The 21,845-nt window shown below is 44.0% G+C and overlaps 1 protein-coding gene across 3 annotated transcripts in view; it reads right to left on the bottom strand.

The window, feature by feature from the left end:
* The window catches only part of TMEM44 (transmembrane protein 44), a 61,242-nt gene that overhangs the window by 8,100 nt on the left and 31,297 nt on the right, over window positions 1-21,845 (bottom strand). For 2 of the 3 annotated variants that reach the window (XM_044290299.1, XM_044290301.1), the window contains 3 exons: window positions 20,981-21,139; window positions 18,927-19,028; window positions 18,647-18,808 (listed from right to left, as the gene is read on the bottom strand). In XM_044290299.1, the coding sequence (XP_044146234.1) occupies window positions 18,647-18,808; window positions 18,927-19,028; window positions 20,981-21,139 (423 nt within the window). The remainder of the gene's footprint in view (window positions 1-18,646; window positions 18,809-18,926; window positions 19,029-20,980; window positions 21,140-21,845) is intronic. The other variant, XM_044290300.1, reaches the window with a different exon arrangement.

Genomic DNA, 21,845 nt, shown 5'->3' with positions numbered 1-21,845 from the left:
CTGAAGATAAACCATCAGAAAGTCCTTCAGGCAGCTTGGTGTAGGGCTAGATGGTACCAAGGTATCTGGTAGAGGAATTAAGACACAACAGGTTGGATTTTTACCTATAAGGTCCTTGCTTTACCTATGAGCTTTGCAGAGGTTATCAGCCACTTATCTTTCAACCTATTCTGGTGTTAGCCATAGACAAAGACACTGCAATATGATGAAAGTTCAAATATTTTTTGCAATCAGAATAAATGCTTCCATAATATGATTTGTTTAATGGTTTGCAATTTTTTGCACTGTATCACATGAACTTTACTGAGTTGACAATACTGTAAAAGTAGTGAAATACATACAATTCTCGCATTTGCCAAGGAAATTACCAAGGAAAATGTAAGGGCATGAATGCTAATTGATATGGCAGATTTCTATTGGCTGAAACAAATGAGTTTAGTAAATAACTATTATTACAGGGTGTTAGGATTTCATCAAATATTTTACCTGGTGCAACATAACAGCTATATTTACAGTGCCCAGCTCTCATTTTTGGATAAATACCACACAGGTACATGGCTCACTACACGCGTCTACATATCACAGCCGTGTCTTTAATAAGCCCTGCACCTGTATATCCATCACATGACCTGGACAGATTTGGGTTTCCATTGAATGACAAAAGGCAGAGATTTTGAGAACCAAGAGGAAATGATTCAGAAAGTATACTGGAAAATTGTATAACAGTTCACTATACAAGGAATGGAATTGGTTTGCCGACATCATAATCCATCTTGAAAAATGGCAAAATAAATTGCAATAATCATCTTTACTGGTAAACTAGAAATTATCATTCAGTATTTAGCTTAAAAGGGACACTTAATCACTTATTACATAGAATATAGTCACATGTTGGTATTTTTTTGTGGATAGCTTTCTTGGTAGAATTTTAAAAAGTCACTCCATATATTCTATACTTCTTGTCCTGGCTCTTGAAAGGTTTTCCAAGATAATTAAAAATCTTGGACAGAATGTCTGCATCTACCTAGAGCTCTCGCCATGCACACAAAGATCGACTGCTTACCCCATCATCCTTCTTCCATTAATCGCAGAGGCACTCTTAGCGTATCATATACCTCCTCTGCAACGTCAAGAGCTACATATTGGATGCCTAGGAAGTCTTGTCACCAAAAACAAAAGGCAGGCACACATAGCATAACATGGCTACATTATCTTGTGGCCTAGTCAGCGTAACCAGCAGAGCAGACCCAAACTCCTCCAGCTGCCCATTTAATCTTACCGACCCATGGACAGAGACCATCTCCATTCTGAGATCTGGCACAGTGAGGTGAGGTCATGGACATGACCCCATGTTTTGCGGCAGTCTGACTCTCCATCTGCTCTGACTAACCATGGGTATATAGCTAGGTATCAATCCTACCCCCGTGGCGACCCTTCTTCCCCTCTTTAGAATACACTCGATTATGTGTGTGTGTTCCTCTGTAATTCCAATCGCCATCAGATCCCAGGGCTAAGCTTCCTACTACTTACCCAAGCTACTACGTCTTTCAAGTCAATTTATATTTAAGGTCCATTTAGACACGGGACAAATCAGCAGGCGATTTTCAGGAAGGAAGCGGTTCTTCTTGGCAATCACCTGCTAGTCAGTGGAGGAGACTGCTTCATTTACATGCAGCGATCTCCTCCACAATATGGGGAGGAGCGATCTCTAATGCCATTGCTCATCCTAATACAGACTTGTTTGCAGGCAGCAGAGTGTGTTTAGAGAGCATGATCTGCTACTGGCAAATGACGATTTAGGTGCCTGCAGAAATGATCCAATTATCTGATAAATGTTGCTTGTTCATTGGGTAATTGGCAGTACCTTTAGGCTGGGTTCACATGAGCGTTGCTGGTGACGTGGGGGAAAAGATGCAGGTGCATTGCGGGAAAATGCGCGATTTTTCCCCGCGAGTGCAAAGCGTTTTAATGCGTTTTGCACGTGCGTGAGAAAAATTGGCATGTTTAGTACCCAAACCTGAACTTCTTCACAGAAGTTCGGGTCTGGTGTTGTGTAGATTTTATTATTTTCCCTTATAACATGGTTATAAGGGAAAATAATAGCATTCTTAATACAGAATGCTTAGTAAAATAGGGATGGAGGGGTTAAAATAAAAAAATAATTTAACTCTCCTCATCCACTTCTTTGTGGTGACGTCACTGTGCTCATCACATGATCGATCACCGCAGTGACATCACCAAAGGTCCTTTTCTCCCAGCTCATTAATTAAGAAGAGAAGCCGGGCTGCGCGAACAAGGGGATGAGGGGAGTTTAATTTATTATTTTTTTAACCCCTCCATCCCTAATATTACTATTATTGGGGGGGCGTGGCCGGCAGCTGAGCTCCGGTGCCATTAAGCCTATATAGCGGCTCGTAGCGATTTTTCCAGGACAGCTGGTGAGCTGGATTTCTCCCCAGTAGGAGACAGAGTCAGGGGAGAATGGTCAAGCCGAAAAAGAAGCCGGCATCATCTAAACTCACCGAGTTTTTCCCAGGGGTAAGCGGCAGCCAAGATGGCGCGGGTGGAAGTGCGGCCCTGTGCACCGTGATTGAACCAACATATATGAGCCCTGCAGCATCTTCCTCACTGCCAGAGATCATCGGGTCCCTAGCGAACCGGCTGACTCCAATCCAGGGTGATCATGTCAACATACATAATGTCGCCAATGCAGCCCTGCTTGCAGGTACTGGGGGACAGCAGCACAGCATAATGTATGGGCAGAGCGGGAGTCCAGAAACACAGGGCAGGTCAGCAGTGCTGAGATCTCAAGAAGGTCACCTGTTTACATCTGGGTCTGGACATGGGGACAATCCCCTTACAGAATCCATGCTTATTGCACTGATGGGGGACCTGAGGAAGTCCCTGCAAGCGGACATTAAAGAAATGTTACTTAGACTGCAAAGAGATTACAGCTGTGGGTCACAGAACGTCTCACCTAGAAAATAAAATGGAGGAGTTCGCCAGAGCGCATAATGATCTTGTAGATTCACAAAATGAGAAAGAAGAGGAGCTAAAGCTTCTGGAGAGCAAAAGTAATTGATTTGGAGGACCGTTCTCGCAGGAACAATATCCGTTTTCGCAGCATTCCAGAGACTGTTAAACAGGAGGAACTGCACACATTCTTGATGGCTTTATTTGTGGCCTTACTTCCAGACCTGTCGCAAACTGAGCTGTATATTGATAGGGCTCACAGGATTCCCAAGCCCAAAAGTCTGCCGTCTGAGGTGCCAAGAGATGTTTTAGCACGGATTACTTTCTACCACGTAAAAGAAAGATTAATGGCAGCTGCCAGGGAGAACCCCAGCTTACCTGATAGATTTCAAGCTGTGTTGCTATACACAGATCTGTCAGCTGCTACACTAGCAAAGAGGAGAGAATTTCAGGAGAAGAATGCTATTATTTTTCTTTATAACCATGTTATAAGGGAAAATAATAATGATCGGGTCCCCATCCCGATCATCTCCTAGCAACCATGCATGAATAATTGCACCGCATCCGCGCTTGCTTGCGAATGCGATTTTCACACAGCCACATTCATTTCTATGAGGCCTGCGTTGCGTAAAAAACAATATAGAACATGCTGCGATTTTCACGCAACGCATGAGTGATGCATGAAAATCATTGCTCATGTGCACAGCCCCATAGAAATGAATGGGTCTGGGTTCAGTGCGGGTGCAATGCGTTCACCTCACACATTGCACCCGCGCGGAAATCTCACCCGCGTGAAAGAGGCCTTACACTGCCAGATAATTGCTACGAGTGATTATTTGGCAGATTCTCAGCCTGTGTAAAGGTCCCTTTACTTACCTATTAACTGCACTTTGAATCTACTGTTCTTGGGATAATAGATCCATCGGTGTAAGTTGTTTTTAGACGTTAAAGAGTATGTCCAGTTTCCCATATAGATGACTTATCCTCAGTCATCAATATCAGAACGGTGGGGGTCCAACCAGGGGCGTAACGATCGCGGTCGCAGAGAGTGCGACTGCGACCGGGCCCGGCGGGAGGGGGGCCCGCTGCAGGCCAGCAAGTGCTTGCGGCGGCAGGCGGGCCCTGCGAAACTGATCTGTGCTTGATTCACCTGCGCTGCCTGTGTGCACCGTCCTCCCTCACTCAGCTGCTGCCGCTCCTCCGCCGGGCCCTCCCTCAAGCTACACACGCCCACAATACGCCCACAATACACCCACATGACCACGGCCGCGTGACCCGTCCCTCCGCTCACGGGAGATGAGAGTCTCTGACGTCAGGACTCAGGAGAGTAGACTCTAGGCGCACAGGCGCAGCAAAAGCCCGCCAGAGCAGATTTAAAAGAGGCAGAGCCCCGCCCCCCAGCAGTGTGTGCCTGTGCCAGCACAGATTAGAGGGCTCAGGGCGCGATTCTCCGAGGAAGAAAGAAGAGGACCGACAGACAGACACCAAGGGCGAGCGCTGGGCATTGCAGCAGAAGTACTGCACTCCAGGACCATCTTCTCCTGCCTCACTGCCTGCTGGACTGGTCTATAGACTGGTAGGTAGTATTAGTAATGCAATGATTCATCCATGTTGTCCCCTGATCATCCATCCATCCGCCACACCCCCTGAATTCAGACATTATTATTGTCTCAAATCAGGGCCGGAGTGGGGCCGATGGATGGATCATCAGTGGACGGACGGTAGTAATGTCTGAAATCAGGGCCGGGGTGGGGCCGATGGATGGATCATCAGTGGATGGTAATAAATTATTGCTGTTCACTCATGATCCATCCATGATCCGCCATTCCGCCCCACCCGCATCCTGATTTCAGACATTATTATTACCACCCACTGATCATCCATCCATCCGCCCCACCCCCTGAATTCAGACATTATTATTGCCATTGTCTGCAATCAGGGTGGGGGTGGGGCAGATGGATGGCTCATCAGTGGACGTTAATAATGTCTGGAAAAAAAAAATTGGTATCACTGGAGGTAGTCCATGGATACACAAAAAACCTGCAACTGATTTTTTTTTTTTAAACTTAACTTGGCGGGGGTGGAGTCTTGGCAGGGGTGGAGTCTTGGCAGGGGTGGAGTCTTGGCAGGGGTGGAGTCTTGGCAGGGGTGGAGTCTTGGCGGGGGGGCCCCAATTTAAAGTTTGCCCTGGGGCCCATAGAACTCTAGTTACGCCACTGGGTCCAACACTCCTCATTCCTGCCTATCAGCTGTATGAAGAGACTGCAGTACTCGTATGAGCGCTGCATTCTCTTCACTGTTTACCTGCTTGCCTTCAACATTGCATCCGAGATCTTAAAAAAAAAAAATAAAAAAAAAAGCCCTCAAGACCATAGCCAGGCAAAAAAAAATATGCCTCTAAGAAAATGGCAACATACACCTTTTTTTCGTACAAAAAAAAAGAAAAAAAAAAAAAAAAAAAGACCTATTTGGTATTGCTGCGTCCTTAACCCCTTAAGGACACAGGACGTACCAGTACGCCCTATTTCCCGAGTCCTTAAGGACACAGCACGTACCGGTACGTCCTGACTTGAAATCGGGATTCCGGCGCCACGGGGGGCTAATCGGAACGGGACGCCGGCTGAAATCATTCAGCCGGCATCCCGTAACAACGCAGGGGGGGGGTCATTTGACCCCCCCGTATCGGCGATCGCAGAAAACCGCAGGTCAATTCAGACCTGCGGTTTTCTGCGTTTCCGGTCCATTCGGGTGTCCTGCGACCCGATGAACCGGAAAAAGACTGCGATCGGTGGCGTAATTATACACCACCAATCGCAGTCCGAGGATTTGGAGAGGCGGTGCTGGCCCTGGTGCTGATGCCTGCTGTCCAGGGTGCCGATTGGTGCAGGGGAGAGAGGCGCGAGATTCAAACTTCCTGCGCTCCCCTCTCCCCTCCTCTTCCTGTCCAGCACCCTGACCATGCAGCATCGTCCAGCACCAGCTCCTGTGTCCCCCTAATCGCCATCCATCACCCTCCTGCACCCATCGCCACCCAGGTAGGTTAGGGTCAGTGAGGGAGAGGCACCGCTAGGCAGGGAAAGAAGGGAAAAGTAAGTTGGGGGGGGGGGGGGGGGGGGAGGGGAAAGAGGGGGGGGGGGAGGGGAAAGAGGGGGGGGGGGGAAAAAAAAAAAAAAAAAAAAAAAAAAAAAAAAAAAAAAAAAGTACTTTTATTCCAAACTTCCATCTATCCATCTAACCCTAACCCAGACCTCCCCCCACCAGCCCCCCCAAAACCCAGGCTCAGTTTTGGCTAGACCCGGTGGCTGGACGCCGGTCAGTGCAGCCGAAATGAGGACATTTTGGGGCCTCGTGCTGCATATGGGTCTAGTCCAAAAACCCAGTGTCAGGCAATACTGGAGTGGGGACGTCCTGTACCAGACCCCACTGTACAGTATGGTCATGACACGTTCCCGGTTTGAGGCCATCCGGAAATGTCTGCATTATTCCGATAATGCAGCATGTCCACCCGAGGTGATCCTGCCCTATGACCGGCTGTATAAGATACGGCCGGTCATCGATCACTTTGGGACCACATTTCAGCAGGCCTACGTACCTGGAAGGGAGGTCGCGGTTGATGAGTCTCTCGTTGCGTTCAAGGGGAGACTCAGTTTCCGCCAATATATTCCCACAAAGCGGGCGAGGTATGGCGTGAAGCTATACAAAATTTGTGAGAGTACCTCAGGGTACACTTACAAATTTCATGTGTACGAGGGGCGAGATTCCCGTATTCAACCCCGGCCTCCCTGCTTACCCCCTCCAGGTACCTATCCCCAGGGGTGGGACCCGTGCACTTACCAGTGGAAACCTGTTGCTGGTCAGGTATAAGGACAAGAGGGATGTCCTTATGCTGTCCACAATCCACGGTAACAGCACCACCGCAGTCTCTGTGCGAGGTACCACGGCAACGGTCCTCAAGCCCGATTGTATCGTCGACTACAAATCGGTATATGGGAGGAGTTGATCTCTCTGATCAAGTCCTCACGCCATATATAACGCCATGCGCAAAACCCGGGCATGGTACAAAAAAGTTGCAGTCTACTTGGTGCAGGTTGCCATGTACAACTCTTTTGTACTATCCCGAAGCGCTGGCAGCACAGAGACATTCCTCAAATTCTATGAGACAGTCCTCAAGGACCTGATCTTTTCAGACCTGGAAAGAGCAGGCCGGAGTACCTCAGGAACTGGAGGCGCCCGGATCGTCCCTGGCCAACACTTTCCAGGTGTGGTACCTCATACTCGAAAGTAGGGACGAACCCAAAAAAAGTGCAGAGTGTGTCACAAGAGGGGGATACGGAAGGACACCACTACTCAATGTGACACATACCCGATCATCCGGGCCTCTGCATCGATTGCTTCAGGGAGTATCACACTTCCATGGGAGTACTAAATTTTTATAATCCCCAACAGTCCACTAGAGAACATAAAACACTATGGCTCTCAGACTTTGGAGACACAGAAACAAATTTTTCTTTCCCCAAAAAATATTAGTTTTAGCGCAGGCATCCTCAAACTGCGGCCCTCCAGATGTTGTAAAACTATAACTCCCAGCATGCCCAGACAACCTACAGCCATCAGCAGGGCATGGTGGGAATTGTAGTTTTATAACATCTGTAGGGCCGCAGTTTTAGGATGCCTGCTTAGTGTCTCCAAAGTCTGAGAGCCATACATATTGGGCATCGTCGCGTGCGTAAATGTCGTCGCTATAAAAATAACTTTTGACCAAACGCCTCGGATGAACGGTGTTAAAAATATAAAATAAAAACTGTGCCAAAACACAAATTTATGGGCAAAATTTCAATTTGAATCCATTTTGCCGGTAATAAAGCAAGGGTTAACAGCCAAACAAAACTAAATACTTATTGCCCCGATTCTGTAGTTTGCAGAAACACCCCATATGAGGTCGTAAATGGCTATATAGCTGCACGGCAGGGCATAGAATGAAGGGAACTCCATACTGTTTCTGAAAGGTAGATTTTGATGGACAGTTTTTTTTTTGACACCATGTCCCATTAGAAGCCCCCCCTGATGTAGCCTAGACTAGAAACTCCAAAAAAGTGACCCCATCCAAGAGACTACACCCCTCAAGGTATTCAAAAGTTACTTTACAAACTATGTTAACCCTTTAGGTGTTCCACAAAACTAAATAGCGAATGTAGAAACAATTTTAGAATTTAATTTTTTTGTTACATTGCCTCAAAAAAGAGTAATATAGAGCAACCAAAAATCATATTTACCCCTAAAATAGTCCCAAAACAACAACCACCTTATCCCGTAGTTTCCTAGATGGGGTCACTTTTATGGAGTTTCTACTCTAGGGGTGCATCAGGGGGCTTGAAAGGGTACATGGTGTAAATAAACCAGCCCAGCAAAATCTGCCTTCCAAAAACCGTATGGCGTTCCCCTTCTTCTATATGTCCTGCCGTTTAGCCAAATAGTAGTTTACGACCACAAATGGGGTGTTTCTGCAAACTACAGAATCAGGGCAACCCATTTTGAGTGTTTGGCAGTTAACCCTTGTTTTACTCCTGGAAAAAATTGATTATATTGGAAATTTTTCAAAAAAATAGAAATTTCAAAATTGTTTCTCCATCTGCCATTAACTCTCGTGGAACACCTAAAGGGTTAACAAAGTTTGTAAACCCAGTTTTGAATACCTTGAGGGGTGTACTTTCTTAGATGGAGTCACTTTTTTGAAATTTCTATTCTAGGGGTGCAACAGGGGGCTTCAAATGGGACATGGTATAAACAAAACCAGTCCTGCAAAATCTGCCTTCCAAAACCCATATGGTGTTCCCCTCCGTCTATGTGCTACCGTTCGGCCAAACAGTAGTTTACGACCACATATGGGGTGTTTTTGCAAACTACAGAATCAGGGCAACCCATTTTGAGTGTTTGGCAGTTAACCCTTGTTTTACTCCTGGAAATAATGTATTATATTGGAAAATTTTCCAAAAAATAGAAATTTCAAAATTGTTTCTCCATCTGCCATTAACTTTTGTGGAACACCAAAAGGGTTAATAAAGTTTGAAAAAACAGTTTTGAATACCTTGAGGGGTGTAGTTTCTAGAATGGGGTCATTTTTGGGAGGTTTCTATTATCCAAGCCTCACAATATGACTTCAAACCTGAACTGGTCCATAAAAAGTGGGATTTTGAAGATTTCTGAAACATTTCAAAATTTGCTTCTAAACTTCTAAGCCTTGTAACATCCCCAAAAAATAAAATTACATTCCCCATATGTCTACTTCATGTTTGTAGCATTTTGGGAATGATAAGTCATCACAATGTTTGGTGGTATTACTATGTATTACAGAAGTAGAGAAACTGAAACTTTGAAATTTGCTAATTTTTCAAAATTTTTGGTAAAAATTGTATTTTTTTATGCAAAAAAATTAACTTTTTGGACCCAATTTTAGCAGTATCATGAAGTACAATATGTGACGAAAAAACAATCTCGGAACGGCCTGGGTAAGTCAAAGCATTTTAAAGTTATGAGCACTTAAAGTGACACTGGTCAGATTTGCAAAAAATGGCCTGGTCCTTAAGGTGAGAATGAGCCTGGTCCTTAAGGGGTTAAGTATCTATAAAAATATCACATTATCTACCCAATCAAGTGAATGGTGTAAAAAAAAAAAAAAAATTTAATAAAAAGCGATCAGAAAGCAAAATGTACCCCAAAGCGGTGCCAATAAAAACTACAGCTTGTCTCGCAACAAATAAGCCCTCAAACAGCTTAGTAAACAAATAAAAAAAGTTATAGCTCTGAAAAACCATTTCAGCAAATTCCATGTTAAAAAATCCAGATGCTGCTCTTTTCCTTCTGAGCCCTAGTGTATGCCCAAACAGCAGTTTACGGCCACAATTGGGGTGTTAGTGTATTCAGGAGAAACTAGGCAGTATATTTTGGGGTGATTTTCTCCTGTTATCCTTTGTGAAAAAGAAAGAGCTTAAAGCACAATTTTCCTTGTAAAAAAAAAACTATATTAAATTTTTCATTTTCACAGTCACGTGTTATACATTCTATGAAACACCTGTTTGGTCAAAGTGCTCACTGCACTCCTTAAAAGTTCCTTACGTGGTGTAGTTTCCAAAATGTGGTCACTTTTTGGGGGGTACCTCAGGGTGTTTTCAAATGCAACATTGCGCCTAAAGACCATTCCAGCAAAATCTGCCCTCCGAAAACCATATGGCGCTCCATGACCACATACAGCGATTTACCACATTTAGGGTGTTTCTGCAAACTGCAGAATAAGGATAATAAATATTGAGGTTTGTGTTGTTAACCCTTGAAGTGTTACAGGAAAAAATTGATTAAAATGGGAAATCTGCAAAAAAAGTGTGACATTTTGAAATGTCACCTCCAATTTGCTTTAATTCATGTGGAATACTTAAAGGGTTAACAACATTTCTAAAACCAGTTTTGAATAGTTTGAGGGGTGTAGTTCCTAAAATTGGGTAATTAAGGCTACTTTCACACTAGTGTTAGAAGAATCCGGCAGGCATGTTATAGTGAATCTATACTGCAATCTCTATTCTCTGTCAGGGTTAGCTACATCTATTATAGCGTTACACGAATATGGACAAATACCTTTTTAGAATCTTTATCTACTAGAATGGTTAGATGGTTCACTATATCTGGTGTAGTGGTGCCTTCTACTGCTCCTAAAATCAACCCAGCTGCCAGAGAAACCTCAGAAGAACAAATCTCCTCACAAATAGTTAGCAACATCGACTCCTGAAGCACAAACACCATGTCTTCATCACCAATATCAAACCCCTCCTCACCTCCGTCATCTACAGCTACCCAGGAGAACGGGTTAGAGCCCAGCTACAGCTGTGACCAAGGAAGTTTCCTGCCTCGTATTGTCGTTATTTAATAAACCCCTGGAGGCCCTCCACACCTCAAACAATACTCTCTCTCAAATAAGCCCTCAACACTCAAAGGCTGGGGGAGGTCGAGGGCAGGGTCAGCAATTGTGAAAACAGCCTCACATCTCTCCAAACTGCTACAGTTGACCATGAAGACCATTCCCAACAACTCCTTGAACATCTGGAGGACGTAGAAAATGGAAATAGGAGGAATAATCTAAGATTCATTGGCATCCCCAAATTCATCAAAGGGGCAGACCTAACCAAATTTCTGGCAGCTGATCTCACAGACGCTTTAAAACTATCTACAGCCTACACCATGCATCCTATAGAACATGCTCACCGACAAGGCAAAGAAGCACTTCCATATAGGCAAGGGGGGCAATTGCCCCTGGGCCCCCAGTCCTTAGGGGCCCCCAAGCCCACCACCGGCCCGCAACTAACGTCAGGTCACAGGGAAATGAACGCTTCCATTGTGGAAGCGTTCATCTCCATAGTCATCTGCATTGCCGTCCTCAGGACAGCGATACAGATGGCTGTGCTGTGGGGCTGGGGAGGGAGAGACGTCATCATGCCGCCTGAGCTGTACAGCGCGGGACACAGGCCGGAAGAGGCCTGCATCGCATCACTGTGTGATGGAGGTAAGTATAAGTGTGTTTTTTTAATACCGGACTATCAGTTACTGCCACATGGGGGGGCATGGAGAGGCACTTGTTAATGGCACATGGGGGGGCATGGAGAGGCACTTGTTACTGGCACATTATTATGGGGCACTATGGGGGTTTCTACTGAGGCCACAAAGAAGGGGTATTTTATATGGGGGGGGGGGCTCTGTGTGGTATTAGTATTATCTGTTTCTGCAGTATAGTATTGGGGAGCACAGTGGCACAGTATTGGGGGTAGTAAGATGATTTGTCCAGAAGATAGGAGGATGATGGAAAAGTAGTAAACTAAGATTTTCTTTATTGTTGTCAAACTGCAGAGACAGAAAATGGCGACAAAATGGTGATCTGGTCTGAAAAGGAGAAGACGAGAACAGAGAACATCTACATAAAAGGAGATGTCACTGGATGTAAGAGGTATGGGGCGCTGTATTTCTGTAGTGATGGGGACGGGACGGGGGACATTAAAGGTCAGCAAGTGTCATGTTGGGGGGAGGCCTTATTGTTTTTCGCCCCAGGGCCCCATTTCACCTAGAACAGGCCCTGCCTTTAGGACTTCTCCTCAGCAAAGGAAAGCCTTTTCAGATGTCTGCAAATACCTTGCGGAATGGAAAAATCTGTTGCCAGCTACAATATCCAGCTAAACAGAGTTTCTGTAGATGCTCATACGCTGACCTTTGATTACCCTGCTTCAGCCAAAGTACATTTTTTCTCAAAACAATGGCTTTCTTGTTCCAAACAGCCAACCCTGTACTTTTGTTTGTTGGTTGCATAACATAATTTATTCTTATATCTTTTTGACATTCTGCCGGTTGTGGAATTATTGCGTTGTTTCTTATAGAAATGTTTTTCCACCGTTATGCTTTTAAGATGGCACATAGATCAACTCCCTATGAATACACCCCTAGTTTCCCTGCTCGCTGGGACAGTACTCTTGGACACTAATCCAAAGAAATTTCTTTCTGCCCGTAATAGAGGAAAAACTTCTTACTGGAAATATTTCAAAATACTCCGACAACGTTATCAACCAACTCCTCTCTCTAAATACAGAGATGGCCTACTACACATCCCTAATTTTCATGAATCCTGCACAATATTACTTCCGAAACCAGGCCAAGATACAATCCTAGTGCAATTGTACTTCTCGATCAAGATTATAAAATACTAACCAAAATGAATCGCCAATAGCTTACAAACTTTACTGCCCTCATTACTCAGTAAGACCAGTTGCACCTTGTGTCAGATCCAGCAGGGAACAGCCTGCCGGACTTCTGCGCGCTCTGAAATTGCTGGGGGTTTGTAAGGCTCCACCTGGCCCAATTCACTATAATGGGGACCGGCAGAGACATGGCTGCATTCCGGCAAATATTAAGAAAACTGCCGGAACAGCCTACTGGATCTTTGACTCTAGTCAACAACATTTTGCTGAGAGTAAGCTGGTTGCTATCAATTGGCATTCTACTAGGGGTATTAAAATGGCTATAGCAGCAATAAGGAAGGTTCAGTCCAAACATTCTCCTCCAACTTTGCTACTCAGCATAGACTCTGTGAAAGCTTTCAACAGTTTTATGTGCATTCCTTAATATTCATGTATTACATAGAAATTCTGGCGACAGGAAATTCTGGCGACTTAACAGTGAATGGCTTAAATTCAAACCCCATCTCATTATTTTGTGATGCACGACAGGGGGCCCCTTATCGCCCTTACTTTTTAATCTCTTGTTAGATCCCCTATTGAGCCTTATACATTCAGATCCACATTTTCAAGGCATCAAACTTGCATCCTAGGAATAATAAAGTGTCCTAGAATTGCAATCCAAACTCTCTATCAACCCAAATATAATGGTGGTGACCTAAACTTTACCATCCTTAGAGATTATAAAATTTAGCAACCTTTTTCGTATAGTTCGAGACTGGAAACATGCCATCTTGCTTCACTACCACTGACATTGAAGAACATCTGGCTGGCCCATTCTCCTTTACAAGCCCCTCCAGATCTCTTGCCCAGTGATGTGCAATGTAACCTCCTTCTCCCACCACCAATTAAACACAGGAGACTATTAGGTACAGAGCAGGCCTCAACCCTCATTACTCCCTCCTACTGCCTTTCTTAGGTAATCTGTATTTTCAACAAGGCAGAACGCCAGATTTTTTTTTTCTGTGTGGAACAAAATCGATTTAAGTGCATTTGAGATATATTAACTTATACCCAAATATTATCTTTCTCTGCTTCAAGAAGCAATTTTACTTCTTGAAAGCTCTTATCTATAGTTATAAAATCATCCACCTCAAACCCCAGGAAAAGGGAAGATCTTGTAGTCCATCTTATAATCAGAACAAAAGATAAAAAAATAAAAAAGATTTGATTTCTCAACTAGAGATGAGCAAAGTTCTCTAAAATTCAATTCTGCTGCTTTGCCAAATTTTACAAAAAAAATAAAAAATCTTTGCATCTTCTACAATGACAGGGAATGACAATTGCGCCACCCCCAGTCATTAAACCCCTCAGATGCTACACTGATCGCGACATCAGAGATCCATATTAAAGCATTTTAGGGTTTGCAAATAAAAATATTTTTTTTTAAAATTAAAAGCATATTTACCTCATCCATTTGATCGCGAAAAAGGCCGCCGCAGCCATCTTGCTTGAAGATCCAGCACGAAATCTTGCACAGCGCGTGATAATGTCATCATGTCAGCCGCCGTGGTGACCACGAGATTTTGCATGGGATCTTCAAGGAAGATGGCCTTGGTGGCCTCTTTGCGCTCAAGTGGATGAGGTAAGCATGATTATTTTTTATTTTTACTGCCATTTCAGGTAATCAAATTTTTCCTAAAATTCGGATTAACACTAATTATAACTTTATTAGAACCCTTTTGGACTATTCGAGGCAGAAACACGGCATGGCGAGTTGGCTAAATTATTTCCCCACTGTAGACAGCTGACTCCATATATAAAGCAAATGACTGTCTCAGCCACCTCGTATTGGGATATGGCTATTAAAATTGCTCACAAAGCTAATATCTCTCTTCACACCGTAAATACCTTATGGGTCGGAAACCTACATCTAAATACCCAAAATGCAACACACTTGAAGCAGATCTATACCACTGTTTCTGGGGCTGCCCTTCTATACAGACCTTTTGGAAACAGGTGGTCACACATGCGGAGACTTACCCATTACATTTTCTTCCTTTGACCCCAGAATGGGCTATATTAAGATATATCAATCATGGTGAGTATCCCAGTACGAGAGCGATCAAAAAACTATTAAGTTATAATCTCTGCAAAGTATATATTGCAGAAATGGTGATCCCCCAACCCTCCTCCCTCCCTTAGACTCTCCCTTAAAAAATTAACATTTGTATTCCGCATGGATTGGATTAATGTTACCCTTTAAAAGGAATGCAAGGTCAAAGTTTAACTTTACTCTATGGGACTCTTTCATAGAAATACTTCCATCAATAATTTTACGATTGTTCTAGGTACCAGGTTGTAAACTGGAAACAATCTGTTAAAGTTAATCCATTAAAATTATCGTTATTTTAGGTACCCTATGCATAATATTGGCGTCTCATGATTGATTTAACTGACAGCAGTTGATCTGTGCGCCGCAAACTATTGTTTGCCCAATCCCTTTCACTTCCCCTTTTCCACCACTCCCTCTACCCTTTCCCCCTCTCCAGAGAAAATCTCCAAATATGGGTTTACTATTATTCTCATTTGTGTCAACTGGACATATTATGCTTGACAATATTTTGATGTTTCTCGTAGATGATAGTTTGGTACCTCCAGTTCCCATGTTTGTAATATAATATAAGCAGCAAATTGAAAGTAAAAAATAAATAAATACTTTTTCTTCTGATACAATCTAACTCAGGAATGTCTGTGAAGGTTCTCATTTATCCAGGTCATGGTATATCTGTAAAGAATAAATTAAGGCAACTGGACTTACTGTAGATTTCTTGAAAACGTGTCCCTCTTTCTTCCAAAAGCTTTCTCAATTCTGAGTGACTGTACAAGAATTCTATGGGAATAAATATGTAACTGAATCAACATCTGGTAATTATACCCAGCATGGAGTCAGAGGTGTTGATTCCATTATCCTCTGACCCCATGCTGGGTATAATTACCAGATGTTGATTCAGTTACATATTTATTCCCAGAGAATTCTTGTACAGTCACTCAGAATTGAGAATGCTTGTTGGAAGAACGAGTGAAACGTTTTCAAGAAATCTAGAGTAAGTCCAGTTGCCTTGATTTATTCTTTACAGATATAACTGAGGAATGTTATTGGCTACTGTGGTCACGTGCCATATACTGGCACATCGCCACTTAACTCTGTAAGCAACCAATGACGTAGAGAACATCACTGGAGAAAGTGGTGCGTATATATGTTTTAAAGGTTATTGCAGGGGTTCTCCAAAGTTTTCTGCATCTCAGACAACTCCTTTAAACTTCCTACTTGGTTGGACTTTTAGAATGGCAGATATCTTCGCTTAACTACTCTCTGTGACCAAAAAGAGCCCTGCCTCAAAACATCACACTAATCAGTGCAGTGCTCTTCTGTGGACACAGTTATCTAAGCCTATCAAGAGAACAATAGAATTGTCATATTGTTATCCCAATTCTACATCTACTATATACCCTTCAGATAACACCCTGGCAGTAAACCAACAGTGGATTTCCTATCTATAGGAGGTCTTATAATTTGTGCTGGCTGCTACAGAAGACAATATTTTGTATTTCATTTTTTGTGGTCTGCTTCAAAGGCAACTGTACTTCTAGAATCGTTTTTCATTAAGGAGTCATAGAGACAGCTATACAGCTTCTATCATGCGTGCATTTCTCTCTCCTTATTCTAGGGATTGGTAAGGGTCGCAGTGCTCAGATCCCCACCAATTAAATATTTTCCCATCAAAAATGTTTTATCAAAACTCAGAGACCTTTTAAAGGTTTTAAAAAGTATCAATGTTGCTTTGGCGCTCAGATTTCTGCCAACGATGTGCAATTCAAAGTGTCTCAGATTTGCATGATGATTTGCCCCATTGTCATTCACATTTCCTATACACCTTTAGCTAACACCTGGATCTAGTGTCCTTATCGCGCAAAACGTTGCAAGAAAAAAACACCACTAAAACGCGAAAGTGCAGAAAAACCACCAGAAAGGAAGCTATTAGTGAAAGCAGCCTTAAACATTCTCTGATTTTGTGGGAGATAGGGTGCTACCGGGGGAGTCCAGCACTGGCTTTTTTATCCCCTCCCCATTGAAAAGAATTTCCACAATTGTGGATCGTAAAGCTGCATATTCATTTAGACCAGGGATGCCCAGCCTGCGGCCCTTCAGCTGTTCCAAAACTACAACTCCCAGCATGCTCTGATAGCTACAGTGTCACGATGGGGAGTGGGGGAAACCCCCACCGTACAATGTCAGGGAACAAAGGAATGCCGCCAGGCCTGAAACCAAGAATAAGGGAGCGGGACACCTAGCGCATTCCTAATCCTCGCCCTGACTTCTAATTGCATGAGCGGACCTAGAAGGTAGGGCGGCTCCTTCTCAGGAAACCTAGAGCCCTACTAACCCTGATGATCCCTGGTAGTAAGGTTAGGGCCACAGACTACCTGTTCTTCTAAGATACGGAAGAGCAGGAGTCTCTGCAGGCCTAACGGCAAGGAGAGGAGCACACAGTAAGCAGAGGACCAACTCGACAGGCAAGTGTCCTGTGGCAGAATGACAGACCACAGGACCGCAACGTCACTTACCTGCCCACAACAACTAAAAAGGAACGAGTCGTCCACACCACAACCACTGGATCCTGTGACAAGCACTTAAGCCCAAAACACACAACTCTGGACTCAGTACCAACACCAAACACAGGAGTAGTAGTAACTGCCTGTACCACCATGTGGCAAGATGCATGGCGGACCCAGACAGCGCTGCTTAACCGAATTGAAGTTCCCCCTCCGGGGAACCCCAGGGACTCCTTCCGGAGTTACAGACAAACAGGGGAAATGTCAAACAACCATGCTGGACTACAAACACCAAATAGACCAGACATGGAACACCAAATGACATACAACAAAACACCCTGTACATCACACACCATACTCAAAACAACAAGTGAGGATAGGTAAAGGAATAGAAACAAAGGGAAGACAAGGGGATCACATCGCAGATGACATCGATGTCAAACTAGGATGGCCCTCAGATAGCATCCAAGAAAGGAGCAAGCTCCTTCTCATACAAAAGGCAGACATAAATATGATCCTAGTCTCACAGCAACAGTATATGAAGAGACCTGAGACCACACCCAGCTCCACCTTGCTCACACCTTAAAGAGGACCTGTCACCAGAAAAAAGTATCTAAACTGACTATACAGACGTGTAGAGCGGCGCCCAGGGATCCCCCTGCACTTACTGTTATCCCCGGGCGCCTCTCCGTTCTCTGGTTATAGCCTCCGGTATGTTCATAGTTAGGCTCCACCCAGGGGAACCTGCCGGCGTCTTTCTCCTATGCTGTAGCGCTGGCCAATCGCAGCGCTCAGCTCATAGCCTGGCTATGAGCTGAGCGCTGCTATTGGCCAGTGCTACAGCATAGGAGAAGGAGACCGCGGCAGGTTCCCCTGGGTAGAGCCTAACTATGAACATACCGGAGGCTATAACCGGAGAACGGAGCGGCGCCCGGGGATAACAGTAAGTGCAGGGGGATCCCTGGGCGCCGCTCTACACGTCTGTATAGTCAGTTTAGATACTTTATTCTGGTGAAAGGTCCTCTTTAACCCTGTGCACACCAGAAAAGAAAGGCAACAGCCTTAAAGGGAAAGCAAACACGCATGCAATACAACAGCATGTTGCCACCGGCAACCAGCATGCGTGACGAAAGTGTCACGGCAAGCTACCTCCAAGCCGTTACATACAGGCTGTCCGAGCATGATGGAAGTTGTATTTTGGAACAGCTGGAGGGCCACAGGTTGGGCATCCCCGATTTAGACAAATCTAATGAAACTTACAAAAATGAAGTGCATTACTAATCAAAGCAAAGCCATATCATTTCCCACGTGCTCCTGAAAATTTTATAAATATAATGAAAAAGGTCACATACCTCCAGGTCAGTAGTATTAGAAGAAGTGTCAGAAGAGCTGGAATGTGTGATACAAGGAGGAGGATACACAGGCAGGTCAAAGTAGCAGAGTGGTTCGTTCTGATTAGTGCACCCAGGGTTAGTCTGTCCATCCCCAGGTAGTCTTTCTGCTCCCATATCATTCTGATTATTGAAGACAAGTTTGTGTTTCAACAAGCAAATTAGAGAATCATATTACTGGTCAATGATGTCTAATTTACCCAACAACAGAGCAGCCATAAGTAAAGGAAATAAAGATTACCTGTTGCACTTGCTCAATGCTGAGACTCACATAACGTCCGGGTGATACCTTGCTACTTAAACATCTGTTGGGGACCATTTTCAGTGGTGTCCAGCTTGAGTTCTAGAAACAAGCAGGTTAGGCAAACAAAGGGGGAGATTTATCAAAACTGCTGTAAAGTAGAACTGGCTTAGTTCCCCATAGCAACCAATCAGATCACACCTTTCATTTTCCAAAGGAGCTTTGAAAAATGAAAGGTGGAATCCGATTTGTTGCTATGGGAAACTAAGCCAGTTTTCCTTCACAGCAATTTTAATAAATGTCTCCCAAAGTGTTTTATTATCATGTTGGACAAGAATGTTTTATTTTTTTCAGAACCAGTCAGTCAATGAACACACACATTTGGAGCAATGCTCAATGTACTGCGCAACATTTGTACATAAGCTGACAAATCATAACTTGATGGAAGCGGTACACCTGAAGCCTACTTTAAAAGGGGGTTTTCTCAGGCTGCACATGCAGTAAAAAATAAAATCAAAATAACACAACTTACACTCACCTAAAGAATTATTAGGAACACCATACTAATATGGTGTTGGACCCCCTTTTGCCTTCAGAACTGCCTTAATTGTACGTGGCATTGATTCAACAAGGTGCTGATAGCATTCTTTAGAAATGTTGGCCCATATTGATAGGATAGCATCTTGCAGTTGATGAAGATTTGAGGGATGCACATCCAGGGCACGAAGCTCCCGTTCCACCACATCCCAAAGATGCTCTATTGGGTTGAGATCTGGTAACTGTGGGGGCCATTTTAGTACAGTGAACTCATTGTCATGTTCAAGAAACCAATTTGAAATGATTCGAGCTTTGTGACATGGTGCATTATCCTGCTGGAAGTAGCCATCAGAGGATGGGTACATGGTGGTCATGAAGGGATAGACATGGTCAGAAACAATGCTCAGGTAGCCCGTGGCATTTAAACGATGGCCAATTGGCAGTAAGGGGCCTAAAGTGTGCCCAGAAAACATCCCCCACACCATTACACCACCACCACCAGCCTGCACAGTGGTAACAAGGCATAATGGATACATGTTCTCATTCTGTTTATGCCAAATTCTCAACAGAAATCGAGGGCTCATCAGACCAGGCAACATTTTTCCAGTTTTCAACAGTCCAATTTTGGTGAGCTCGTGCAAATTGTAGCCTCTTTTTCCTATTTGTAATGGAGATGAGTGGTACCCGGTGGGGTCTTCTGCTGTTGCAGCCCAGCCGCCTCAAGGTTGTGCGTGTTGTGGCTTCACAAATGCTTTGCTGCATACCTCGGTTGTAACGAGTGGTTATTTCAGTCAACGTTGCTCTTCTATCAGCTTGAATCAGTCGGTCCATTCTCCTATGACCTCTAGCATCAACAAAGCATTTTCGCCCACAGGACTGCCGCATACTGGATGTTTTTCCCTTTTCACACCATTCTTTGTAAACCCTAGAAATGGTTGTGCGTGAAAATCCCAGTAACTGAGCAGATTGTGAAATACTCAGACCGGCCCGTCTGGCACCAACAACCATGCCACGCTCAAAAGTGCTTAAATCACCTTTCTTTCCCATTCTGACATTCAGTTTGGAGTTCAGGAGATTGTCTTGACCAGGACCACAACCCTACATGCATTGAAGCAACTGCCATGTGATTGGTTGACTAGATAATCGCATTAATGAGAAATAGAACAGGTGTTCCTAAAGAATTATTAGGTGAGTGTATACCAAGTCTCTGCTCTGCTACTGTCTTGATGGAAATGGCCGCAACAATGATCCGCCTCAGCCAGTGTTTACTGCTATGTAGAGACATGAGAAAGAAGAGTAGCACAGGGGACCCCGACACCATCAGAACCGCAGTGGCAGGGCATGGGCAAGGAGAGTTAAATTTTATTTTATTTTTTTACAGCATGTGCAGTCTGGGGGAAAGCTTTTTTTTCCCCCCCTCTCGAGTACCCCTTTAACCCTGTGGTTTGCAGGTGATATTAAATGTTCCTACTACAAAAGATAAAAGCACAATACATTTCTTTACATTGACAACTGACCTCTGCATCTGCCGTAGTGTTATGGATGACATTTGCCTCTTCTGCCTTCTGTTCCTCAGGCACTAGTAGCTCACAACTTTCTTCATCCAGTGTTGCATCCAATACAAGCCCCATGTGTTGGGCCAGTTTATGTTTTATAATACAAGACAAGAACATTAACTGCAGATATGACCATGTCAAGGATTTCAACAGAATTGATGCTGACTGTCCAACTGGGCAGATGTTCTAATTCCATCTAAGGTTTAGACTTTTAATGGTGACCGATTCCCTGTAAAATTCTGGTGCACAGTGGGGCAGATTTACTAATCCTATAGACGGCTAGACTATAGACTAAGTAAGGTAGTCTAAGGCCTTATGCACACAAACGTAATTCCTTTCTGTGTCAGTTCCGTTTTTATTTTTTTGCGGACTGTCTACAGAACCATTCATTTCAATGGGTTCTCAAAAAAACAGAAGTCACTCCGTGTGCATTTCTTTTCCGTATGTCTATTTCCTTTCCGCAAAAAAAAATTAAAAAAAATAGAACATATACTATTACTGTCCGCATTACGGACAAGGATAGGACTGTTCTATTAGAGGCCAGCTGCTATGTTCCGCAAAATACGGAATGCACACGGACATCATCCGTTGTTTTTGCAGATCCGTTTTTGCGAATAGCAAAATACATACGGTCGTGTGCATGAGGCCTAAGCCTGCATCAGATTTATCACAGTGGCTCAGGCTGAAGAAAAAAATTTGGAAATTTTTGCCTAAACATACATCAACAATTGGTTAGCTTAGTATGACATAGAATTTTATACCAGAATTTTGGTGCAAAATGTCACATCTGAGGCCTGTTTCTTTTCCCACAAAGGAGCTCCCAGAT

The sequence above is a fragment of the Bufo gargarizans genome, chromosome 4 (genome assembly GCF_014858855.1).
Source record: "Bufo gargarizans isolate SCDJY-AF-19 chromosome 4, ASM1485885v1, whole genome shotgun sequence".
NCBI lineage: Eukaryota > Metazoa > Chordata > Amphibia > Anura > Bufonidae > Bufo > Bufo gargarizans.
This window is presented reverse-complemented; position numbering and strand designations above follow the sequence as displayed.